The sequence below is a fragment of the Dendroctonus ponderosae genome, unplaced genomic scaffold (assembly GCF_020466585.1).
Source record: "Dendroctonus ponderosae isolate FM_Combo_2020 unplaced genomic scaffold, Dpon_F_20191213v2 Dpon_F_20191213_6, whole genome shotgun sequence".
Classification (NCBI taxonomy): Eukaryota; Metazoa; Arthropoda; class Insecta; order Coleoptera; family Curculionidae; genus Dendroctonus; species Dendroctonus ponderosae.
Genome location: NW_026018814.1, coordinates 12,823,565 through 12,849,433, shown reverse-complemented (window position 1 = coordinate 12,849,433; position 25,869 = coordinate 12,823,565). Strand labels below are relative to the sequence as shown.

At 32.0% G+C, this 25,869-nt stretch overlaps 1 protein-coding gene across 2 annotated transcripts in view; it reads left to right on the top strand.

Moving 5' to 3' along the window:
- The window catches only part of LOC109546558 (probable serine/threonine-protein kinase kinX), a 64,307-nt gene that overhangs the window by 29,434 nt on the left and 9,004 nt on the right, over positions 1-25,869 (top strand). Inside the window, exons 1-5 of one of the 2 annotated variants that reach the window (XM_048667364.1) lie at positions 840-864; positions 5,302-5,342; positions 8,493-8,623; positions 23,141-23,305; positions 23,710-23,784. In XM_048667364.1, the coding sequence (XP_048523321.1) occupies positions 5,303-5,342; positions 8,493-8,623; positions 23,141-23,305; positions 23,710-23,784 (411 nt within the window). In that variant the 5' untranslated portion in view covers positions 840-864; position 5,302. Of the gene's footprint in view, positions 1-839; positions 865-5,301; positions 5,343-8,492; positions 8,624-23,140; positions 23,306-23,709; positions 23,785-25,869 lie in introns of those variants that run through there. The other variant, XM_019917549.2, reaches the window with a different exon arrangement.

The window sequence follows — 25,869 nt, the reverse complement described above, 5'->3', positions numbered from 1 at the left end:
CGGAAGCACCTTTTAAAAGAAATTCATTTTTTTTTTCTTTATTCTTTTGATCACTACTTAGTGTAATTTATTAGTTAGAGCCTTAACTAAGTTCACGAAGCGATTCGTATGTTATAATTTATTATATATGTTAACTTTAACTGGTATTTAAGTACATAATTTAAGTTTTAATATTTTCTTCTTATGTAAGTCCATTACTTTGATTACTACTTAACTACTTCGAATAAAAAATTCAGATTTTTACATCAGTTATTAATAGAAAACTTCATCACATGTGTTTTATAATCGGCATACAAACAAAGACGCATTAGAATATTTCACCGCAAGAAACAGGTTAGGCTGCGCTACGAAAACCTTTACTTTCAAATTATATTTACGACAGCTGTTTACAAATTATATCAAACACTGAGCATATTTATAGTCTTTGAGAACTTGTTCTGTTTTCAGATTTAAAGACCTGTTTGATTGGGTTTGTTGCTATTACCCAAGTTTGAATATAAAATGTACTTATACGTATATGTATACCATTATGGTAACTAAATCAAATTCATTTTTTGTGCTGTAGAGAGAGGCTATTCGTTCGAGTTTTGAGCTCGAATTCTATTTATAAAATAATTATGAACTTTATTTATATCTTTTAATGCGTCTTGTCCAAATATATTCAATGGTATACAATATAATGTAGTCCTATAAAAAACGTATGCGCAAAAATATAAGAATAACTTGCTAACCTTCGGCATTTTGCCATGTTCTTTCTCTATAAGTTTACAGCTTGACTGTTTGTTCAATGCCAATACACACTGTGTAATATGTCAGTTTTGTTAATAATGCATGTTAAACATTCGATGAAGAAGGTTGCAGAAGGTAATTTCTAATTGTATGTGTCTAAATTTTAATTTAAAATGTTTCTATTCATTTAAAAAGAAGTTAGAAAAAATAAAGTTTACGTTTAATAACTTTAATTAAATGAAGAACCTTGCAAAATAAAAATGTTATAAATTCGTTAATTTCAAAATTTCAGTTTCAATACGAAAAATGTAGTAATAAATAGGAGAAACCTCAAGACCGTTACACAAAAGAATCAAGAAACACCAATAAACATCTAATTGTGTTGCTTCATGTTCATTTAATTTAAGTCATACATGGTTACCAATCAGGTTCAAATCTGAAGTAGACCAGAGAAACATACACCCAAAATAAATTCACACCAAAATTAATAATTAACATAACCTTTATTAGTTTAAACAATGAGATTAATTCAAAGTACATTAATTGTTGACAATTTGCACCGACGAATTATCAGATTTAATTTTTACATATTGTATTATCCTACTATTGTTACACAATTTATTAACGTACTCTTTTTTAGGTTCATTTAGGTTCTTTTGATAACGATAGCAGAAAATAGCTATCGAAACGTCAGGGCAATTTTTAAAATTAATTTTTTTACTGATTTGAATCTTCTTTTACTGCTTGAGCCCAAGTGTGTCGCAGGAAAACCTCTAGGTGATTTTGATAAATGTGTAATTCGCTCTTTTTGCGAAATAAGTGCACTATTTATCAATTTGTAATTAAAGACGTGAGGAAATTCTGTCTTTTTTAAAGACAAAAATTGTTTGAGGCAAACTACCCAACAAGCATTTTGTAAATTTGTCTAAATTTTCAAATTTGGAAAAAACAGTCCGAAATGTAAATGGTTTGGCCATGATCACACGCAAAGCTTTAACGTGCTATCCTCCAACAATGCAATAAACAATAAAAATGCAATTATTCGGACGGACCCTACCCCCTGAAAATCCCTTGCACGAAACATTCAGCAAAAAAGCTTTAAAAACAATTATTAGTTGTTTATGCATAATTTTCACATATAAGGATGTAAATATTTTTATAATAGTGAAATGAGTTATTCAGCAAAGGGTTCGAATAAATAAAAACAATATGTTTTCATATTTTTATAATAACCATATTATTTTTTTTTAAAACAATGTTAATAGATACAGATGGATACTTATTAAAAACAATTAGAAAATATATAACTGTGTATTATATAATGATAATTATAATCAAAGCCGAAGCAAAAGAGTGAATAAAGTTTATGCATACATACTTATTCAAATCAATTTAAGCTTTAATTCCGGGCAATTTTATTACAAATTTAAATATTCTATTTATTTTTTTGCTTTTTTTTTGTTTTTGAGGTGTACAAATCTTTCTTACATGGCCTCTAAACTATTCCATCTTGTTTTACAATCAATAATAAGATTATATTCTTTCTCATATTTCCGTTTTACGTAATTCTGAAGAATGCTATTTTGGACAGGGGATTTTCTGAAATATTTGCAAATTTTCCTTACTTTACAAATACTATTTTTATAATCATCCAATAATTCAGGAACAGTAAATTTATAATTGTTTATGTCAAGAGAATCTAATTCTTCAAAGTCATTATCAAATTCGTCATTTTCAGAGTCCTGACTTGTAGGATTTGAATCTGTTTCCAATGGACTTTTATTTTTATTATATAATATATCAGTAAATGCTAAGTGTATGGCATGTGAATAACACAGTTGATTAATCGCTGGTTATATGTGGCCAAATTTTTTCATAACAGAAGCACCATCATTTATTGGTGCAACTATATCAGTTGATAAATCAAGATTAAAAGTTTTTAGTTTCTCAGAAACCAGTTTTAACATTGTTTTAGCATCGCAAGTACTTGATATCGGAGCTAATCCTAAATTAAAATCTTTTTCAACTTGATGTACGCTAATATTTAAATATCTTCGATTTCCTTTACCTCCAGTCTATTCATCTATACTTATAAAAAATTGTTGCCTTTCGTTCTGCATACAATTTAATTCATTTATAGTTTCATTTTTTATAGTTTCATAAAAGTTATAAATAAGATTCGTAACTCTAGAATTATTTTGTGGTCAGCAATAATTTCGAAGTTGCAATGACTCTCGTATGAACGAGCTGTTTGTTATCCATGCATCCAATGCAGCAAGCTTTGATACAATTTCTTCTAAACTAGTTCTTTACACAAATTTCACAAAAGTTAAGAATACAGGGCTGTGTACCTGTTTGTGAACTCGTGCCGGCATCAGATGGTTTTTTTCTTCGGTTGTTTTATTGTGCACTGTTTTTAAATGATTATGTAGACTGCTTGTGCTTGATCCTTTGCAAGTAAGCATTTTATTGCAATAAATACAACGGGCTTTTTCTTTTTCTACTTTTTTGAAATAAATCCACACGCCTGACATTTAGGAATACAAAGATATAAAAAATAAAACAAAAAATTGATATTTTTATAATATTAAAATATGTTACCTACTTACATTTTGTATAATATCATCTATATCACATATCGATCAATGGCACTGAACACTGAATTTATAACATTTAGAACTGTACATAAAGAAACCAGGAGACAAACTGATATAAAATCTAAATTAATTCATCCTATAGACAAAACACATCGTTTCTTGAAATCATATCCGACTGAAATGAATCCAAGGACCAAACCGCTTGCAACAGTGTTTTCATCAATCTGGTACATTTGGCTACATTTGTCATTTGCAAATTTTTCTACATGTTATTCATACATTGAAAACCGATATTTTCTACTAAAAACCCGGTTTTCGAGTTTCATAATTTTCTCCAAAAACCCGGTTTTTAAAAACCGACAAACCCTACCACCCACGGTCTCTCTGCCCTTGCATATACAGTGTGGTTCAAAATTGGCGTCATTCCTCTGGGGGCGTTGTGTAGGGATGTTTAGAGAGAACTGCAAAAATAGTGAAAAAAATCATTCTTAATAAAAACTGAAATATTTGCAAAAAACTAGATCAGAAGGATGGTAACCATATTTTTCTAGATGATCGGCCTCATTAACATGGTAAATTCGTCCTATCAAATAAACCATTTTGTTTATATTTAGGAATGTTTTCCGGGCTTTGAAGCCGTGGTCTATAGGAATTTCTTCCTGACGTTTCGTCCACAACTGCGGTGGACATTTTCAAAGGCGATGAGGCAGTGGGCGAAGTGATCTCCCGTGCTTTCTAAATTTATCAACTGTACATAAAGAAACCAGAAGATAAACTGATATAAAAACTAAATGAATTCATCCAATAGAGAAAACACATCGTTTCTTGAAATCATATCGGACTGATATGAATCCAAGAACCAAACCCGCTTGCAACAGTGTTTTTACCAATCTGGTAGATTTGGCTACATTTGTCATTTTTTAATTTTTTTACGTGTTATTCTATATTATTAGTATATTATAGAAAACCGATATTTTCTACTAAAAAACCGGTTTTCGAGTTTCTCCAAAAACCCGTTTTTTAAAACCGGTTTTTAAAAACCGACAAACCCTAACCAGGATCACACGCAACGTTTTAACGTGCTATCCTCCAACAATGCAATAAACAATAAATAGCAATACACCATAAAATTGCAATTATTCGGACGAATCCCAGCCCCTGAAAATCCCTAATATAATACGAATCGTTTAGGCAAAACTAATTCGCTTAACAAACAGATGATTTAATCACCTGTGCAAAATACAAAACTCAACTCAGTTTAAGTTAATGGTTTATAGATAATAGAGAATAATGCTTACCTGCTTTTTGCAAACTTGCGCTCCATTAAACTTCAAAAAACACACGCTTTAGGAACACACAATGAGGATCCACACAAAGTTGAAAATAAATGTGGATTACACTCAGCAATGAACCGGTAAGATGATCAACTGTTCGTGCCTAAATGGCACTAAATTGGTACTTTTATACCGTTGATTAACAAAGAACCGACGACCGACTTAGTCCCTTGCCCATAATAGACTGAATCTTTCAGATAAAACTCATGCGAAATTAAGGTGTTTGTCACATGAAAAAACTGACCGAGCTACAGAACTTAGGTAATGATAGAATCGTTTTGCTCGCTGGCCCTTTGGGTGACTAATAAAATACTCGCTCCCCGATCAATCGTTAGTTCAATTGTCTTGAGACGTGAAAACCTTTTGAGCTTGATCTATTGTAGGAGGCGGCACAGGTTTTAGCAGATCTACCAGAATCAATGTAAACCTTTCGCAAAATATGCCGTGATTTTGAATTTTGATTGAATTTGAAGAACCTTTTTGACTAATTAACTTTTTACGCCCCATGCTTTGATGACTTTAGCTAATTATGGGAATAGATTCTGAGGAAAAACGGCATATATTTAAATATTCTTTATCGATACAAACAATAGTTATTATTCAGTAAAAGTTTTAGGCTCACAATTATGTTTTTGTTTCAGAATGAGGAGACCTCCTGGACTGTGGATTCTTTTATCAGCAGGTAAGTGAATGAAATAGTTCATTAAGCTAATGTTTGTAAATTGACCGCAGAAAATAATCATTAATATTACAAAATTATATGTCTCACAGTATGTCATTTGATTTTTTATTTTAGTATCTCATTTGTTTTCATTTCTTAGTGTAAATAATAATGCAGAATAGAGATTGCGTGCGATGAAAATCAACTGAAGTTTGTGGTTATTCATTTTATTTCATATACGTTTGCAGATGTGAACTCTTCATTTTTGTGAATGAATATAAAACTGCTAAGACCATCAACTGTGCATATAAGAAAGACCGGGAAAACGCGAGTATTATAGGCGCATCATTATCATCATCAGTCTATTCTGCCCACTGCTGAACAAAAACCTCTCTCAAATGTTGCCATTCTTTCCGGTACTGTGCCATCAGCATCCAATATTTCCAGCGAGCCTCCTTAGGTCGTCACTCCATCGGAATGGTGGGCGTCCTCTGTTCCTGTATGCTTCCACTCTTCGTCGGAATATATATAGGTTGAACTGCAACTGCATAAAATCCAGTAGACCCCAAATGCTGCTAGAAGATCTATTTTGCCCGTGATGAGATAACGAGATGAGTTTGACGAGACCTATAGTGATCCACAGTAAGGTGCCAAGCCTGAATAAACCAATTAACCTCTACATTGTCTGCCATTTTCAAATAATTGTTCACAACTGTTATCGAGTATGAAAAAGTTATAGACGCTACTTTTTAATTTATAATTATTATCATTATTCGAAGATCTTCCGACGTTCATTATTCCCTAAAGAATTAACATTCACTCTCCCTAGAGTAGAAGAACTAAGTGATATACTGAACGTCATCAACGACTATTTCCATATTAGTTCAAAAGCGCTACACGTGAAATTAGGTCTTGCATATTTGATTTTGATTTGCACACTAGGCTCTTTGAAGAAGAAGAAGGCCCTTATTTTTTTCTTCTTCGGGTACTTTGTCCTCGGGTGAAAACCGGCTCTACAGACTTTAGAAACTCTGCGCAAAAAGAAGTTGGACTTTTAAAATCGATTTATCACGTGCCTCAAAACACCTCCAGTTTGCTATTGACTTTATATGAAAAAAGACGTATTAATTCCTTTGTTCTTCTAGAAACCGATCTAAAAACAGAAGCTAATTTTTCTTACGTATTTTGAGCTGCTGAATCGAATGTAAAATGTTTAGTCAAAAATAGTTATAATCAAAAATCCTAGGAAAACTCGAACTTATTACAAACAATTTGAACGTCTTTTCATAATCAACTGTATTTTCCCTTTTTAGACAAAAATCTTGTTACGTCCAGGACGTTTCCAAAATCACAACCGATTTGCAACAACTTGAAAGTTTTTTTTTTCATTGGTGTGTTCCTCACTTAATTTTCCATTTTGTTGATCTCTTCTTTCACTGGGTACTTTCGTTATTTTCTACATCTCAAAAGTTCAATGTCTTCTTTTTTTTCAGATTTTTTTAAGGGTAATTAATTGTTAAGCACAAACTTCGTGTCGTTCGATTTTCGTTAATCTTCTTCGATTTCATCTTGGAAATGTAGTTTTTGTTGCAGTTTTTGGTAATATTTCTTCTCGTAAACGTGTGTTAGGTACGTTGCTAGTGATTGTTTATACGGGTTTTACGAACGATTTGATTATTTTTGGATCATAATGGACTGAACTAATTGCCGTTTCTTTAATTTGAAGAAAAGGCTTCATCATTATCAAGGCGTTGCCTCTTTCATATTCAACTGTATTTTTTCCCACATTTTTTGCTCAAAATCACTACAGATTTGCATTAAACGCAATGCGTTTTTTCTACATTATACTTAGAATTGAAAATTTTGAAATGATCAATAGGTGAATATCAATCAAATCGATTTTTTCTGGTATCTCAAGAGTTCATTAACTTGCTGTCTTATTTCTTTTCAAAGTTATTCTGCTTTCTTCTTGTTCTTTGTTGGCAATTTTTCAATTATTTCAAGCAGATTTTTTTGTCCCAAACCGAGTGGCTTTTTCAGTTTCTTTAACCTCTTGGGTTTGTAGATAAAATTTAAACACTTGGAGTATAGTTTGACATAAAAGCCCATACTTTCCAGCTGCTTGTTGTGGCTTAGATATAGTGCTGGTTATTTCATGTTCCAGAGACAGGGCTATTTCTTCGATTGCCCATACCTATACAAAAACTGTTGGCAGCAGTCGATTCAGGAGCTCAAAATACATAAAAGCATAAGTAAATGAGAAAATTTTACTCATTTTATTATTCTTTCAACGATACAATACAATGATCTATTTTAATTATTTTCACCCAGTTTTCAAGTTTTTTGACGGGTTTTGATTATAAAATTTTTTTGCTACGTAGACGAAAAATAAACACACACACACTCGATTCAGCGGCTCAAAACATATGCATAAATATATAATTTAAAGCTAAATTGAACGATTATAGACGTTACACTCACTCGTTTTTCGAGGTTTCCGACGATTTTTGCTTGCAACGATTTTTAAACGATACATAGAGACAAACTCATAATGGTAATAAAAAATAACTTAAATAACAAATATCCCAAATTTTGGTCGGTTTTTAGCAGGATAAACATATTAACACTTTTTTTCCATAAAAAAATCAATGGGAAACTTGAGGTGCTTGTGAGACACTTGCTAAATAGATGTTTAAGAGAGAGAGTCCAATTTTCTTGCGCACACCCTATAGACCCTATAGAAGAGATTTTCACTGCGGGAGGAAGTCCCCGAAGTAAAAAAATTAGATCCGGCCTATTGCACACACGTTAATATTTAAAATAGTTTTGTCGTTGTTGTAAGCACGTCAGATCAACTCACTCTGGAAAGGCACTATGGCAATATAAAAATATATTTTCTAAAATATGAATATATATACCTATAATTTGTTTAACATAGTAAATATCATCGCTATTTAAAGTAAAACAGTGCTTACTAGAAAAGAGGCGGAATTCCGGATCATTATTCCCTTGGGATCAATGAATAAATATCGTATAATAAGACCTTGTATTATGTGATAGTTATTTTAAATTGTGACTTTCTGCAAGAAAGCGTAATTCCCATTGTTCAGATAGTTTAACCGATTTTAAGTAAAACGTAAAATGTATACAATTTTGATGGAATTGTTTCAGGAGTACTATGGCTAAGTCTGCAAGACGTATATGGGATTCGAGCGACGGCACTGATATTTGGTAAATCATCCACCTCTACCACAACAGAAGCTGTGACCACCGCTTCCACCGAAGAAACTATCAAATCAGAGGTTCGTCTCATTTGCATTCAATAAAGCTCTGAAACATCCTGCATATGCATCTATAAACTATTAAACGTGTATGTTAATGCATAAGACTTAGCGAGAATTGCAGGTCATTGTTTGTTTCATTGAACAATAATTTCTCAGAATTATCTTTAAATATAAACATAAATATTTTAACAATGTTGTATGGCTGACTGACCAAAGTAGATGTGGGGATTGATTTTTTCGTGTGAGTGAAAGTACAAAATTTCTAACTATTTTCAGCTGTTAAATTTCAGGCTATAAGCCTCATTTCATCCATTATGAGCAATGTTTCCTAATACATGTTAATCAAAACACAGAGGCTGATGAATTTTACATCCAATATTTTAATACAATAAGAAATATTCATTGGAGACAGGGATTAATTCATCATTTTTCTACTTGTTGCTTACTTTTTAGCTTCTGCAGCAAATTTAACAATGTTAAACGAAATTTAGTACAGTACTTGTATTGTCCTTAAATAATAACAGTGAAATGCTAGCAAGCAATAAGTAAGAGAAATTAATAAGCAGAGAACTTTTCCTTTGTGTCTGTAATTTTCAATTTCAGAGCCTAACTGGAACTGCAGATACATGAGAGCCATGTTCTATCAACAGGCATTTCGAAAAATTTTGATACTAAATATTTACCTATAATGCAACTCGAACCAAGTAGGCATGCGGACGAACACAATAATTCACAAAGTTACGATACGAAGGAACTTCGAATTTTCATTTAAAACATATTTTATTTAGACTAGACATGTCAAGGATGAATAGAAAATCTTTAAAAAAAATAATATGAATATACTTCATAAACCATATTCAAATAATAAAACATTATGTTAAGTTAATGAGGGATTTTATTTTTTTTATTGCTTGGTAAAATTCGCATTTTCCAAAGTTGAGCTACTAATAAACTGCAATTCTGGACATCTTTAGCACAAGGCTCAGTGATTAGGTGCTCCCAATTTCTCTTGAATTTGAGATTTTGTTCAATTTCTAGAAATGTTTCATCTTTGTGGCAGCAGTAAAAGAGAGTGGAAACGAGCAAGCTGTGCCTAAGCGCTTATAATACGCAAAAATCACCTTACAATAGATTGCAAATGTTGGCTGTTAGTAATGGCAAAATCTCCAATCAATTTGTGAATGTTTGATTTTTCAAAATTGTTCTAGTTTAAGTTACTAAACTAAACTAAAGCACATAGAAAACTGCAATTTCTTGCATTTATAACAAAAGCCTCAGCTATCAAGTATTCGAACTCAATTTATTTAGAGCTCCGGTCAGTTTTCGAAAATATTTCTATTTTCTGAGTTTTCCTTCTCCAGTCGTCTAAAACACCCATCATCTAAAAATTCCCACTTTCCAAAACTGAGTCAGTTTTCAACTGAAATTTTCGATATTTTTAGCTGAAACCTTATTTATTAGACGTTTAGAATTAGACGTTAGAATTTTACAAATTCAATTGATTTGAAGCTTCTGTTCAGTTTCAAGAACATTTTAATTTGTCTGCGCGCTAGGAAAGCGACTGAAACATGGATCCTTGTGTCTAAACCCAGATAACCCATAATGCTACATGGACTACAATTTTGGATATGCATCGAAAGGGTCTTTGTAATCAAATTCAACAAATTCTCAGCGGATTTGGTTAATCGCTTAATTTTCGGAATTTTTTTTTACTCCCAACAGAAAAGAATCCCAACTATTGCACTTGCCTGTACAAAAATTGGAAACTGCCAAACTGAAACAGATATATAGAACAATTCAGTTTATTATATTTGTGGCCGAAGCCTTAGTTATTAGACGTTTAAACTTTGAATTGTTTTGGATCTTCCGTTTCAGTTTCTGGAAATGTTTTCATTTTCCAGGAGGCACAAATGTATCTCCAAAAAAACCGCGTTTAAAAATTCGCAGCTCCCAAAATTGACCAATAAAAAAACTGAATTTTTGAACGTCTAGCCGAATCCTTACTGAGTAGACGGTAAAAATGTCAGACGATTTGGAGCATACACTATCTAGAAACTAAAAAAAAAATTGTCTACTAGAAAAATGAATGAAACGTGCATCCATTGAAAAATGCCAAACTGTAACAGATAGAAAACTTGAACTTTGAAAATTTGTAGACGAAATATTATTAAGTAGAAGTGCGCAAATTAGAATTGTGAAACGTAGTGTTTTTGGATTTTTTTAAATTTTCTGTGCTGGAAATGTTTTCATTTTCCAGGAGGCACAAATGTATCTCCAAAAAAACCGCGTTTAAAAATTCGCAGCTCCCAAAATTGACCAATAAAAAAACTGAATTTTTGAACGTCTTTAGCCAAATCCTTAGTGAGTAGACGGTAAAAATTTCAAGCGATTTGGAGCATACACTATCTAGAAATAAAAAGAAAATTGTTTACTAGAAAATTGAATGAAACGTGCACCCATTGAAAACTGCCAAACTGTAACAGATAGAAAACTTAAACTTTAAAAATTTCTAGGCGAAATATTATTAAGTAGAAGTGCGCAAATTAAAATTGTGAAACGTAGTGTTTTTGGATTTTTTAAAATTTTCTGTGCGGATCAAAACTGGCTTAAAAGTGTGCATTGTGCCTAAAAGTCGATAGCTTCCAAACTTGAACCTTCAGAGGACTGCAGTTTCGAGCATAAATATGGGAAGCGTAAGCGAGAATACTTTAAAACATTCAATAGATTTGGAAGTTTGATCAATTTTTGGAAGATTTTTAAAATTTCCCTTATTCTAAAATAAACTTCAACCTCTGAACTTCTATGTAAAACAAATGGGAACCACCAAACTGTGGCGGATTAAAGCGTGGAATTTTGAACATCTGTAGTAAAATCTTGAAGTAGAAAGCTTAAAAAAGCGAAACGGATTTAGGGCGCTCACTAATTTTCAAAAGAATAGTTTCTCTGTAAAAGACAAAAGTGGTTCAAATGTAAATGTACCTACTTGTGTCTAAGAGTGCAGATTCTTCAAAGTTGCGCCTTTTGAATGCTGCCGTTTTGAGCATGTACGATTTATAGATTTATTTTTAGTTTATTAGGAAAGGTAAAAACGTGTAATTGATTTTAGCTAGTCATTTGCTTGGAAATCATGTTCTTTTCAAGCACGCTTAAAGATCTAATGTATTCACGCAATGTTTCAAATTCACAAAGCGAATATGGAGCACTTTTGAGAGTAATTTGTTCAACCCTCCGCTATACCTAAAATTTTTTGTCTTCGTTTGTCGGTCTATTTCCGTACATCCTGCTTAATAGTTGAAATTAGTTAATGTTTATATCATTTCTATCGTTTATGGAAAAATCTCGTTTTCATTGTATATTGTATATACAACATTTCAAGGAGTTTGTCTCTCTCTGTTTTTCTAGTTATATGTTCAGATTTTAACAATTTTGTGTCTCGGAAACAAAGGAATACATTTTAGTCTTACTATCCGTATAATCATGGGAATTTAAAAATGATTTGAAATTAGGAAAGTGTGTGCTATTAAAAGCATTGAAAGATATGTGTGCAGACTTGGTATGTCATTAAGGACTATTGGAGAAACATTATTTAATGCGTAAAATAATACTACTCGTACGTGTCTCAATTTTAAATAAAAGCCAAAGAGTTAAAAGATTTAAAGCCTTGTTACCGGAGGAATTCCGTCTCGGTCTGAATAAATTGCAGTACAGCGGCAGTTTACTTTCTATTATTTTTTTCGCTGAACTGATTGCGGCTACTTAATATTTTAAACGCATGTATGATCAAAGTCTAGGATTTTGTCACTTTTGCTGTTTAGTAAAAGTAGGAAGATTTCATCAGGTATTGATGAAACCTGCCACCTTGTCGCCATGTGGTTGAAAAACCATTGTCTTCATGCGGTTCAAATAGGTATATCTGGATTAAATCACAATTAAAACCTCAAACATGGTAATATTGCATGTTTCCAATTGGAATATGCTGTGATCAGTTGGTGTTTGTCAGTAAATACGTAAATTGTTTTTCTTTAATTTACACCATTGCATTGTTATCTAATCGAGAAATCAATCAATTTTCAACAATAAGTATATTGCATGATTATGTCTGCTACAAACGAGTGCTAAAAGCATAAGTAAAGCAATCACGTATGTCATAGTTTCACCGCATTTCGCAAAATAAATAACATGCAATACCAGTGGCGCAACCTAAAGATATTCAAGGTGTTTTAACCGATACGAGTGATATTTTGTAGAAGAAGTTTGTCCAGAAGCACAAAAGTGTAAAATGTGTCTTAGGCAGTAAGATTAACCTATGTGGGACATTTGAGGAAATCATTGTATTTAAATGGTTTTATATAAACAGCACGTATGATAAAGAGCACGTACGAAAATAATCGATTTTTAATATTTCAGGCTAAAATCCAGAATACAGGATAATTAACTTTGCACCAGTTCTCGACCCCCTGTTCTTGGGCACCGTATAATAGGAAAGAAAGTTTTAAAATTTAATTGCCTCTAAATAATATTAACTCTTAAAGATTGAATTTTTTTCTTTATTATTTACCTTTGGCCAGGATGCCACCAAGAGTCATCCCCAAATGGGTCAACTGCACCAAAAGTTTCAACCAGATTAAATTTTTATTTAATCATTTTACCTAATTGAATTCAATATGAATTAATAAACTTTATTCGATTTGTATCTTTCTGTTTTTAACATTTAATTAATCTTACTTAATGAAAGGGACTGATTTTACAAGAATGAAAATGTTTTAGTGTGTTAAGAAACAACAAATTTATTTGTTTTTCAACCAAAACATTTTTTTCTGTCACATTTTGCCTATTTTTTGTATCTTGCCTGAAGTTTAGAAATACAAAAGAATATTTTGAAGAACTCCTTACAGATTTTAATATTTTTCAAATATTTTGCAGCATTTCAGTACGAAAAGTCCCAAAAAATACATTCAACGGTAAACCACCCGGTACATTTGCTTCATAATCAAACAACATACTTCATAATCCTAAGATTGTTGATTTCTTGACAATCAGCCACTTTTTTACTTTTTAAATATACTTGACTGTACAGGCAACCTTTGAAAACTAATAGTATAACTGAACATATCAAATAAAACAATGCGATGTGTTTGTTAACCCTTAAGCGAATTTAATTTTTATAAAAAAAATTAAATAAAATTGTATCAATTATATTATATTATATATTATTATTATATTATTTTTAAACAAAAAATATACGTATTTGTACATTTTGTGTATGCTTATTTTCTTCATTTAAGGTCAACTAACTGTTAATTGTGTAACTAAAACGGTGGTTTCAGATGGCACGATGAAATGTGAAAGATTCTAAAAAGATATTGACAAAAACCTTTATTATGGCTCAGTTGTTTAAGCAATCGTTGATACAAGAATATCGTCCGTTTGAAGAAAATCCAGAAAGGGCAAAACAAAAAATATTTGCAATGTAAACTTTTTTATCTTCTCTGTACAGAGTTACTGCTTAGAATTTATCCAACAGTCCAGTAGTTTTTTATTCAATTTGAGAACAAACAGTAGTATACTAAATTTGTTGCCAATCAAAGGTAATTTATTTTTATGTAAACCCGTTTTAATCGTGCTCTACCAAAAATACGTAACACACCAGACTTTATATTTTTTTAAAGTAATTCACTCCATATTGTTTATTTTTATTTCTGTGATTATAAATTATAACTAATGACCCTGAACAACCCACGTAAAGTATGAAATCCTTTAACTCTTTTAAGGAAAACATGTAATGTGACTAAGACCTGGAGATTTTCTTAGAGGCCAATAACAACGCTTCAACCTCAAAAGGTCTACTGCAATTTAAATTAGTCACAAATCCTCCACTCATTTACACTTACAAATAGAGTAGGCAAACCCATTCTGATGACCCAACGAACAGAGCGTTAATTATCAAAATGTTTCAGAATTTCAAAACCATTTTTGCAGAAATTTCAATTTTTTATTTTGCGTGTTTTTGATTAATACCCGTGTAAGGATCATTATTCATCTTCTTGTTAACATTGATTTATAACTAATTGGTACCAGGAAGCATTAAAGATTGGCCAATCAAGATTCTTTAAATAACGACGATATGTAGATTTTTGCTTCCCGTTTTCTTTCACTGTTTTTGAGAACGCTTTATAAACGAAACTTTTACTTCGAAAAACACGTTTTGCACGATACTTTGTTAAGTGTAAAATCTGTTTTCTGTTGTAAAATTAAAAATAAATATATGTAAAAAACGAAACGATTTAGCAGATTTTTTACTAAGAAAACCAGTACTGATTTTGATTAGTTTTTTTCTATGTTTAGTTTAGCTAGTCTATGTTAGTTCTTTCTTAACTTTCTTATGGAAAAAATGTTCATAAAAACATTCTTCAAAAAAATCAGAAGTAAAGTGCATCTTCCTAAGGCTCTTAGTCAATTACAAGAGGCTTTTTCATGCAATCCACAACAAACGTTTTAACCTATAGACAGTTTTTATATGCAAAAATGCGTTCTTGTGTATTATTCTAGTCGTTCTAATTGCCCCGATTTATGTCGCATAAAATAAGAATAAAACGCCTTTTTCTAATGTTCTGTTTTTGTTTTGTTTTACATTAATCTCTCCTCTTTTAAGTTTTAATTTCAAGTTAAATTAATGTATAACAATGTCAAACATGCACAAATTTTATCTTCCTCGTGGAGGTTCTAAATAGACATGCTGTTTCTTGAAGGCACGTTGATTCTTGCCAGAAATTTGTTAAAGAAGTGAAAGTGGTCGCAATTTAGCACGTGATACCTGTAGTCATCCTGCAGTATGTTTTTTGCGTACTCATAAGTAACGCTTAAGACGATCGTTTTGAGTTTGAAAAAGTGTTGTCTTTAATATTAAACTTTAGAAGGAACGCTGTATAAAGCAATAGGTGGAAAAGAATGGATGAGTATTGTGGATAATAAGATTGGAAAATATCGAGTTGTACTCATCTGCTTAGAATTAGTTTCACTTCACAGTTTTCTTCACATTTTCTTCTTTACACCCTAGATACTTCCAGGCCACACCTGCAAAGGGTTACGTCACCTGTAAACAGAGTATTAATGTGCCCTATAGTTGTAATAAATGTGCTTTAGAAATGAAATAAAGGCATATGATATTCTTAAGTGTCTTAGAATATTATATTTGTGGTTTTTAAACTGACTTTTTTTTAAATTGTTTGTTAGTTTTTAATTGCAGATGTATACTTTCCTGACTGTGTTTCAATTCCAAATCAAAATTAATTCCTGGGTTTCAGTCATTTATTGTCTTTATTTATCAATTAAAATACGTTTCGGTGTTTTCCACCATCATCAGTTTTTCTAAACTAACAGATAGTTAAAAAAAAATTAGTTAATGAACTTTTTTTTTAACTATGACTGAAACCCAGGATTTAATTTTGATTAGTTTTTAATTTATTTTCTTAATTCAGTAATTCAGGACTTCAAAGTTAGTTTTTAAATTGTTGTTGCTTCAATTATTGTTCAAAGGTTTTGACAGTTCTTTGAATTTGATTCAAATTCTTTCAATAATGGTGAGTAAAAGTTTGCTAACAAGGAAATATGATGAAATTTTACTCTAGACGAAGTTCCGGAATGCATAATAAATAAGAAATTTAGAAAAAGTCAAAACGGAGGGTCTATTAAAGATGGAATAAATATTGGATCATTCCAGTTAATTTAAGTTGACGACATAAAAATGTGAAACTTCGTAAAGAAGGTGACATTAAAATTAGGAATATTGCTTCCTATAGTTATGTTAAATTAGAAAAATACAATGATATTTCTGATATCAAATGGTTATTCGAAATGTATTACGATTGTATGATTTAGCACACTTTTTCAAAATGATCTTTCTGTCACAAAATTCACTACTTTCGCCTCTTGTAGTAAAACACTTGACGTAACCAACAGCTTCAAAAAGAGGTCAGGCATTTGTCGTTTTAATAATACAGTTATTTCATAACATTTAAATTTCTTAGGGAGGTGCGTGATAATGTTGTGAAAATTGTTTGATCAAAATAGCAAAACATATTTTATGGTAATAACAAAAAATATTTTATTTTCATAAACAGTTAAATTTTTAACTTGACTTTTAGTGCACATTAGCAACTAGATTAATGAAGCAAACTAATTTCTTTATTTAACAATTAAAGTTAGCACTTGCGGTTTTTAGTCCTTACATAAATATTTTCCACAAAGCCAAATTTCAACAACTAAAATCTGCAATTGTTAACTAACTCAAGTTCTACCAATTTCTAAGCTTGAAATTTTATTCGTTTTTACAAAATTTGAAAAACAAAACCCTAATGTTTGAATCAATTTAAAATTTTTGTAGGTAAGGAGCTCATTGGAAATATATATCTGACGTAAATTTAATTTTCTTGCTTGCCTGGTGGAAAGTACGTTCTTTTGCCACTGTTTTCGATGGCGAAAGCATCACTTTTAACCATTACAAATGTTCTTCATCCCGTGTGGAAAGTAATAACTTTCGCCACGCACACTGACAGTTTGACTTTGTCACTCACTGTCAGCTGACTGTTTTGACAACATTTTCAAAGCTTTTTTCGAAAACCTTATACTTCCCCGGCTGGTTTCCACCAGTAATGCACGACGCCTAGTCAATTAAAATCAAGTAGTGGGGGAACTTCGACTTTCGCCTCTTGTACCGTAATATACTATTCCAATTATCAAGCAAATATTCTCTCATCAATACGAAACACATTGTATATCGAATTTTGCGAATGACGTTAACTAGCTTTCAAGATTAGGTACTATTCTCAAGAATAGTCCCCTCACCTTTAAATATCACCCTCACCTTTAAATCGTTTTTTATTAATTTAAGATATCTTTACCAGGCCGACTTATTAAACACGATTTTACAAGGTTTTATGTAAAGTTGTGATTTTTCTTCTTAGAATGCTGGTTGGCCAATTATTCAAACCGTTTTTAGAATATTTCACAATTGTGATTCCCTTTCAAAATTGCAACTAAAAATTATTGTGCAACATTTATTTTCAAGGCTTCAATATTTCTAGGAACGCACGCTGGAATTCAATAGTCTTTTCACAATGTAAAATTTTGTTTTAATAACTTCAAGGTAAGAAAGGAAAAAGCCTGTTTCCATGCAGCGTAGGTCGAATCTTCTTCGTATCTATTTATTGAATTATTTAACAGCTATTAATATTACATAATGCATCCTTACATTACCGATTACACTTAGTACCCAAATCGATGGGGCACTTTCTACTTGAATTTTGATTATTTATCGAATTGGTTAGCGATATTTGATTATTTTTAACACCCAGATTTTTGTCTAGTCCATCGTCTAGACAGACAAATCCGTATAGAATTTAATTAATTGATACACGATTTTATTAGGACTACAAAATTGCTCGTTGACTTTGCAGGTGGCTTTCTGTTAAAGTATACTATAGGTACCTCTGCATATTTTAATTTTTATATATGTATGTATAAAAATTGACCTTTTCCCACATAAATGTTGTTTAGGAATGTTTCGCAAGTACAGAAAAACAGTAAAAAATAATTTTATTAAATAACTGATCAACTATATTTTATAATCTCACTTACAACATCACTTTCCATTGATTACAAGAAGGTTTAGATCTGATATGTCAGCATGGTGTTAAAAATAAGTTTTCTGGTGGACGCTTTGAATATGTGATATAAAAAGCATTTAGCGGAAATTCAAAGTATGTCTGGACATGGATGTAAACCTGAACAAAACATTTAAATAGTTTTCACTACTTGGAGGTAGTGCTTGTCTTTATAAAACTGAAAACGGTTTAATTACTGTTTTTAGTCTGATTTCAACAACTAGAGATTCAGTCGCGGTTGCTTTACCAACTTACTATCGTAAACCGTAGGCTATCAGATCTCTAGCTGCTTGGCTACACTCGCTAGCTTTCAATGTATTCGCTCGTTTCCAACAGATACTCTGTCTCAAAGATATGGAGAACAGGTTACTTACCATACTTATGCGTTTTCTTTGAACTCTTGTTCTGAAGCAAAATTTGGCAATAAAAACTAAAGCAATGTAAATTGGTAAATTATTAACACACCCTTCGAACATTATTATCAAATATCGGGGGGAGCCGGTAGATACCATTAATTATAATCTGGATAATGATAACTCTCATCGGTCTCACAATAAGAAATATATATCTTTGAAATGAAATAAATCACAAAATATTTAAATCATTTTTTATGACTGTGAGTCATAACAATCTTCTTGTCGAAGCTCTAAGTCTTCCGCAAATTACGCCAAATTGTGGCATGTGAAAGTGTAACCCTTCTGTACACCATGGAAGTGCCAACTTTAAAACTTCAGCAACACTGAAGAAATTAAAATTATCCAAGGCTATGCCTCCATGTCTAACTAAGGAAAAGCTGAAATAACTATGCGAGAAAATCGACAAATAACAATGAAGATGGAAGACAAATTGAAGACGTCGACGAATCTTACATCAAGTCTATATGAACTTCAGACAAGCAGAAACATCTGAAAATATTCCCCGCATAATAAACCAAGGATAGGAAAAGATGTAAAGAAATAAATACGTCGAAGAACTAAGATAACTGGCATTATGGACAGAATATCGAGGCTCAGATGGCAGCCTCAAGTCGTCATACAGAGTGAAAAGCACAACATTTTGGAGACCTTGAGAAGCGAAAGGAAGCATGGGAAGACTTCGAAAGAGATTAATAGATGATATAGCACGTGTAGCTGGAGGAAAGTGGATGAGCCAGGAATAGAGAAGCATGGAAAAGACTGAAAGAGGTCTACATCAAAAACTGGATGAACAAAGGCTGAAGAAGAAGAAGGAAGGGATCCCAGCGATAACAAAAGAAAAGGCCCTAAAGTCGATATCAAAAATCAAGAACAACAGAGCACTAGGCAAAAATGCTGTTGTTGTAGTAGCCATCAAACTATAAAAGAGTTACGCAAAGCAATAACCCAAAACTTTAATAAATAGCCTGGACCTACAGGAATGTAACTGTAGTTGTTTACCCACTAGGATTTATACAAAAATCGACATTTAAAAAAACCGGTTTTCGAATAATAGTTTTTCCAGAAAACCGGTTTCGAATTTTTATAAAGAAAATGTTTTGCTCGAAAATTCTGTATTTCGAACCAAAAATTTTAACAGAAAATTTACAGAGATTAAAAGGAATTTTTGACTGAAATTATTATAGTAAAATGTTTTTATGCAATTTAGCAGAACAAAGAAATAATAGTTTAACAGGTTTAAATAACTTTAAAAACAATTATTAGTTGTTTATGCATAATTTTCACATATAAGGATGTAAATATTTTTATAATAGTGAAACGAGTTGTTCAGCATAGGGTTCGAATAAATAAAACCAATATATTTTCATATTTTTATAATAACCAAATTATTGTTTTTAAAACAATGTTATTAGATACAGATGGATACTTATAAAAACAATTAGAAAATATATAACTGTAAATTATATAATGTCAATTATAATCAAAGCCGAAAGACAAGAGTAAATAAACTTTATGCATACACACTTATTCAAATCAATTTAAGTTTTAAAGACAATTAAGCAAAAGACCGAGTATTTTCTATTCCGGGCAATTTTATTATAAATTTAAATATTCTATTTATTTTTTGCTTTTTTTTTGTTTTTTAGGTGTACAAATCTTTCTAACATGGCCTCTAAACTATTCCATCTTGTTTTACAATCAAGAATAAGATTATATTCTTTCTCATATTTCCGTTTTACCTGATTCTGAAGAATGCTATTTTTGACAGGGGATTTTCTGAAATATTTGCAAATTTTCCTTACTTTATAAATGCTATTTTTGTAATAATCCAATAATTCAGGAACAGAGAATTTATAATTGTTTATGTCAAGAGAGTCTAATTCTTCGGTCATTATCAGATTCGTCATTTTCAGAGTCGTCACTTGTAGGATTTAAATCTGTTTCCAATGGACTTTTATTTTTATTATATAATATATCAGTAACTGCTAAGTGTATGGCATGTGAATAACACAGTTGATTAATCGCTCGTCATATGTGGCCAAATTTTTTTCTAACAGCAGCACCATCATTTGTTGCTGCAACTATATTCAGTTGATAAATCAAGATTAAAAGTTTTTAGTTTCTCAGAAACCAGTTTTAACATTGTTTTAGCATAGCAAGTACTTGATATCGGAGCTAATCCTAAATTAAAATATTTTTCAACTTGATGTACGCTAATATTTAAGTATCTTCGATTTCCTTTACCTCCAGTCCATTCATCTATAGTTATAGAAAATTGTTACCCTTCATTCTGCATACAATTTAATTCATTTATAGTTTCATAAAACTTATAAATCACATTCATAACTCTAGATTATTATTTTCTGGTCAGCAATAATTTCGTTGTTGCAATGACTCTCGTATGAACGAGCTATTTGTTATCCATGCATCCAATGCAGCAAGCTTTGATACAATTTCTTCTAAACTAGTTCTTTACACAAATTTCACAAAAGTTAAGAATCCTCTATGGCTACTTGTTTGTGAACTCGGGCCGGCATTAGACGATTTTTTCTCGGTTATTTTATCGTGCACTGTTTTCAAATGATTATGTAGACTGCTTGTGCTTGATCCTTTGCAAGTAAGCATTTTATTGCAATAAATTTAACGGGGTTTTTATTTTTCTACTTTTTTGAAATAATACCATACGTCTGACATTTAGGACTACAAATATATAAAAAATACAAATTAAAATTTATATTTTCATGATATTAAAATATGTTACCTGCTTATATTTTGTATAATATCATCTATATCACATAACGATCAATGGCACTGAACACTGAATTTATTAACTATACATAAAGAAACCAGAAGACAAACTGATATAAAATCTAAATTAATTCATCCAATAGACAAACGATATGATTTCATGAAACCATGTGTTTCTTGAAATCATATCGGACTGAAATGAATCCAAGAACCAAACCGCTTGCAACAGTGTTTTTATCAATCTGGTACATTTGGCTACATTTGTAATTTTACACATTTTTTACGTGCTATTCATACATTGAAAAGCGATATTTTCTACTAAAAAAACCGGTTTTTGAGTTTCATAATTTCCTCCAAAAACCCGGTTTTTAAAAACCGACAAACCCTACCACCCACGGTCTCTCTGCCCTTACATATACAGTGTGGTTCAAAATTGGCGTCATTCCTGTGCGGGCGTTGTGTAGGGATGTTTAGGGAGAACTGCAACAATAGTGAAAAAAATCATTCTTAATAAAAACTGAAATATTTGCAAAAAAACTAGATCAGAAAGATGGTAACCATATTTTTCTAGATGATCGGTCTCATTAACATGGTAAATTCGTCCGATCAAATAAACTGTTTTGTTTGTGTCCCAATCATTTTATCATGTACTCTTGGTAGCAGTCTGGGCTCACATTTTGGGCGGCTTCTCGAAATCGGTTAATTAACCCCAGCTCAATCTGTACCTTTGTTCGATACATCATAGATTTAATGGGTCCTTGTGCCTGTATCTGACATACGTGGTAGGAATGTAGCTCTTCTTCGGGGGAGTTATCGGGACATGATCCCGATGAGTGTAAAAGTATCAAATAATACGATCGTCGAAGGACAGTGTCGACTTGATGAGGACGCAGCTTTAGACTAGTGTTGAATACTTTCGACTGTATATTTTTCGGAATTACTTTTAAACAGACTCGCCAATATCATTTAGATGCATTCAAGGTTGAGAATCAGTTGCACCCATAAGTAATTTTGATTTGACTTTCTATTAAAATGTCACACTTTGTATTAACAAACCATTATTGTTTTGCTGTTATTTGCAAAGTGCAGCTGCACCGCTGAAGGCACTGCTCAAGCGAACAGCGGAATCAGTGAGATGTTTTCAGGTTTCTAGCTAGTGGCATTATGATAAATATAGGTTTTCTGCATCAGTTGTTTACATAATATTTACAAAAAATTGTTGAAAAAACATAGTTTTGAAGCCGAAACGTGCATTTAATTCTTTAACAAAACGTATACATGCGTGTCCAGTAGCATTATTAGCAGTAGCAACAATTCAAGTTATGTGTGATTTTTTCATTTGTTTAGGTACTTAGTCTTGCGAATGTGCTCATTTATGTCCACCGCCCTTTTTAAATTTTGCTTCGTCTGTTGAATTCTGGCAAAATATGGCAGCGATACGAGAAAATAAAATATTAATCAATGTAAGAGGGGTTTGGAGAAGAAAGCAACTTCAAATATTTAATTTTCATTATTAGTAAAATTCCCCAATATGATTCAGGTAGTAGATTAAATTGTCCCTGTTTGTTGCTGGATGAATTTTTCAAATTCGCTTCAGTCTTATTTATGAATAGTAACAAACAACTATATCTTTTTGGCCTTATTTATAGATGAAAAAGTGATTTGCCCAAAAGTGAAATTGAATTTTGATTTTGAAAACTTACTTTCAGGGTTCAAATACTACTGAGGTGCAAACAAAGAGCAACAGTACAGACGGTACGAACAGTACGAGCCCAATTCTCACAGGAAATCCTCAAATAGACTACATTTGGGATCCTAATTTGCCCAAAGAATTAAATGGTTATAATTTGTCGGAGTATCCCTTCTATGAAAGGGTAAGTGAAGTACATTTGTTTATCAGCCAATTTTATAATATCATTAATAAGTTCTAGTGTTGTACATCACTCAAATTAACATCTACATTTTTAGCGCACATCCTACGAAACATGCAAATTTAACGATTACATTTAATCAATCAGTTACTTTCATTCACTTACTTTTACACCTAAGATCGAAAGGCAACTGTACTTACTTACTGCTATTATTTTATGTGTTACATTGATATTTTTTATTACTTCTTTCATCACATGATTCACTATTCACTGGATCATTTGATTAATATTTTTTTGAATATTAGTTTTTCCTTCGCTTCAAACTGATATGCAACAGTAGAACTGAATATATCATTCATGGCTCACCAACTAATTTAATTGCAAAACTTAAAATTACATGTTTTTAGGTACCCGAAGTATTAGACTTTAAGTGTGATGGGTTGCATGATGGGTTCTACGCGAGTGTGCTTCATAAATGTCAAGTAAGTTATAAATATGCTTTAATAGTTGATAGTAAGTAGTCTTATAAATAATAACGTTTAGTTGTATTAGAAAGCACCAATATTTTATTAGGAATTGGGCCTGTGGAACGATAAAGAACGCTTCAAACGCCAGTTAATTATAAGTAAAAGATGTGTTTATTGACGGGCACCATTATTACATAGGGGCAACTTAATAATATCATCAGCAAATATGAAAATTATGTTTACATAACAGTAAGCACTTAGTAAGTTGCTGGAATTTTCACTGTTTTAACAATAATGTTTAAAATTGGCAACAAATTATTTATAAAAAAGAACAAATTCATATTTTAGCCTGGCATCCTTTATGCCCAATGGCTTGAGTTGACAGATTCTCACAGTGTTTTTGTCTAACAAATAAATTGTAAAAGAAACGTCTTAGAGTCTAGCTTAGAAATTGCACACTGTAAGAAGCATACGCAAAATGAGCAAAAAACATCAAATCGAATGAACGTAGAATATCAAAAGTTGAGTGATCTTCGAACAAAATCTTCCACTTTAAAAAATTGAACTGACAAGCAGACATTGAATTTAACAAATTAAAATTAGTATTAAATTTTAGAAGTTGCGCACCGGTACAGTAACTCACCGGTGCAGTTGCGTTGCATCGTTAGATGTTAAATTCCAGCTCCGGGCTTATTAAAGTTTTAATCCGCTCCTGGGTTAAATACTAAGCGCAATTCAAAGTGCGGCGCAGTGAGACGCGATGCGATAGTTCAGATTTATGCGTTCAGTAAAGAAGAGTGCGATCCAAAAGTCGTCAAAATTGATCCAAAAATTAAATCAAATCGCATGAAATCCTGACTTTTTCGCGATTCTCAATTGTTGATTTGAAAATGAACGAGTTTGTGCAACTGCAGACTCTTCATTAAGAAATTCCAGTAGGCAGTCAAGTCAGTAGGAACTTGAATGATTGACATTCTCTAGACGACTTTTTTGTAATGAAATTTTGGCGTAAAATTGCACCTTAACATCTGATATTCAAATTTCGTGTGACTTTTTGTGACCTTACTCACGCACGTTGTTATAACTGAATCGAATTTCCAATTCTCTATCCAATAGTATAAAAGCGAACTCTGTGGCTCTTATGTTTCTTTGATTTCGCAATAAAAAAAAAGACAAAACAAAAACTCTTAATATTTTTCGACAGAAAACATAAAACTGGAACTCAAATTGCATATGAATTTCTGAAGCAGTTCTTTAGAGAAAACCTTGAGATATGCAACCAGGGGCAAAGTAAAGCTAAGCTTATCAAAAGCTTTATAGTGCCACTCGGAAAGAAAAAAGAAAATGTGTTTAGTACAACAGCAAATCTGCCCAAAGCGAAACTTATTTGAACTCATAAAGAGACAGAATCATAAAACTTCAGTGGCTTGTCGGAAAACTAAACTCAGTTAAAGCTAAAAGAATTTTGGATTAGAGATCATTCTTATCAGCTTTCTGTAAGCTGAGGTCCCATCCTCCATTTTCGAGCCACTAATACTCAAGAAGTTCACTACACTTTCACAAACTACCAGAATTATTCCATATTTTCCATTTAAGAATGCGATTGAATTAATTCATAATTATTGCGATGAGGCAGTGGGCGAAGTGATCTCCCGTGCTTTCCGACTAAGAGTGATTCAACTGCTGGATTCCCAGTCGTATTTATGCCGCCCAGCCGTGTGTGCTCATGCGTGGGGTATGGGTGGGGGTTCCAACGCTTCGGCGCACATGCTGTTTGGCGCAAAACGCGCTTCCAATCTGGATTGAGTGCCGTAATTTCTTCTTTTCTGTTGAAATTGTTTTGGTGTTTAAATATTTCGATGGCCTCCCTGGTGAGTCTCGGGTAGTATCTTTCAGATTGGTGCAGAATGTCAACTTCGTCGAAGCGTATTTGGTGGCCGTCTAGTAGTGCGTGCTCCGCTACTGCTGATTTTTCCGTTTGTCCTAATCTGCAACTTCGTTTGTGCTCCGTGATCCTAGTGTTTATGCTTCGTTTTGTGGTGCCGATGTATGCTCTTCCACAGTTGCACGGAACTCTGTAGACTCCTGGTGCTGATAAAG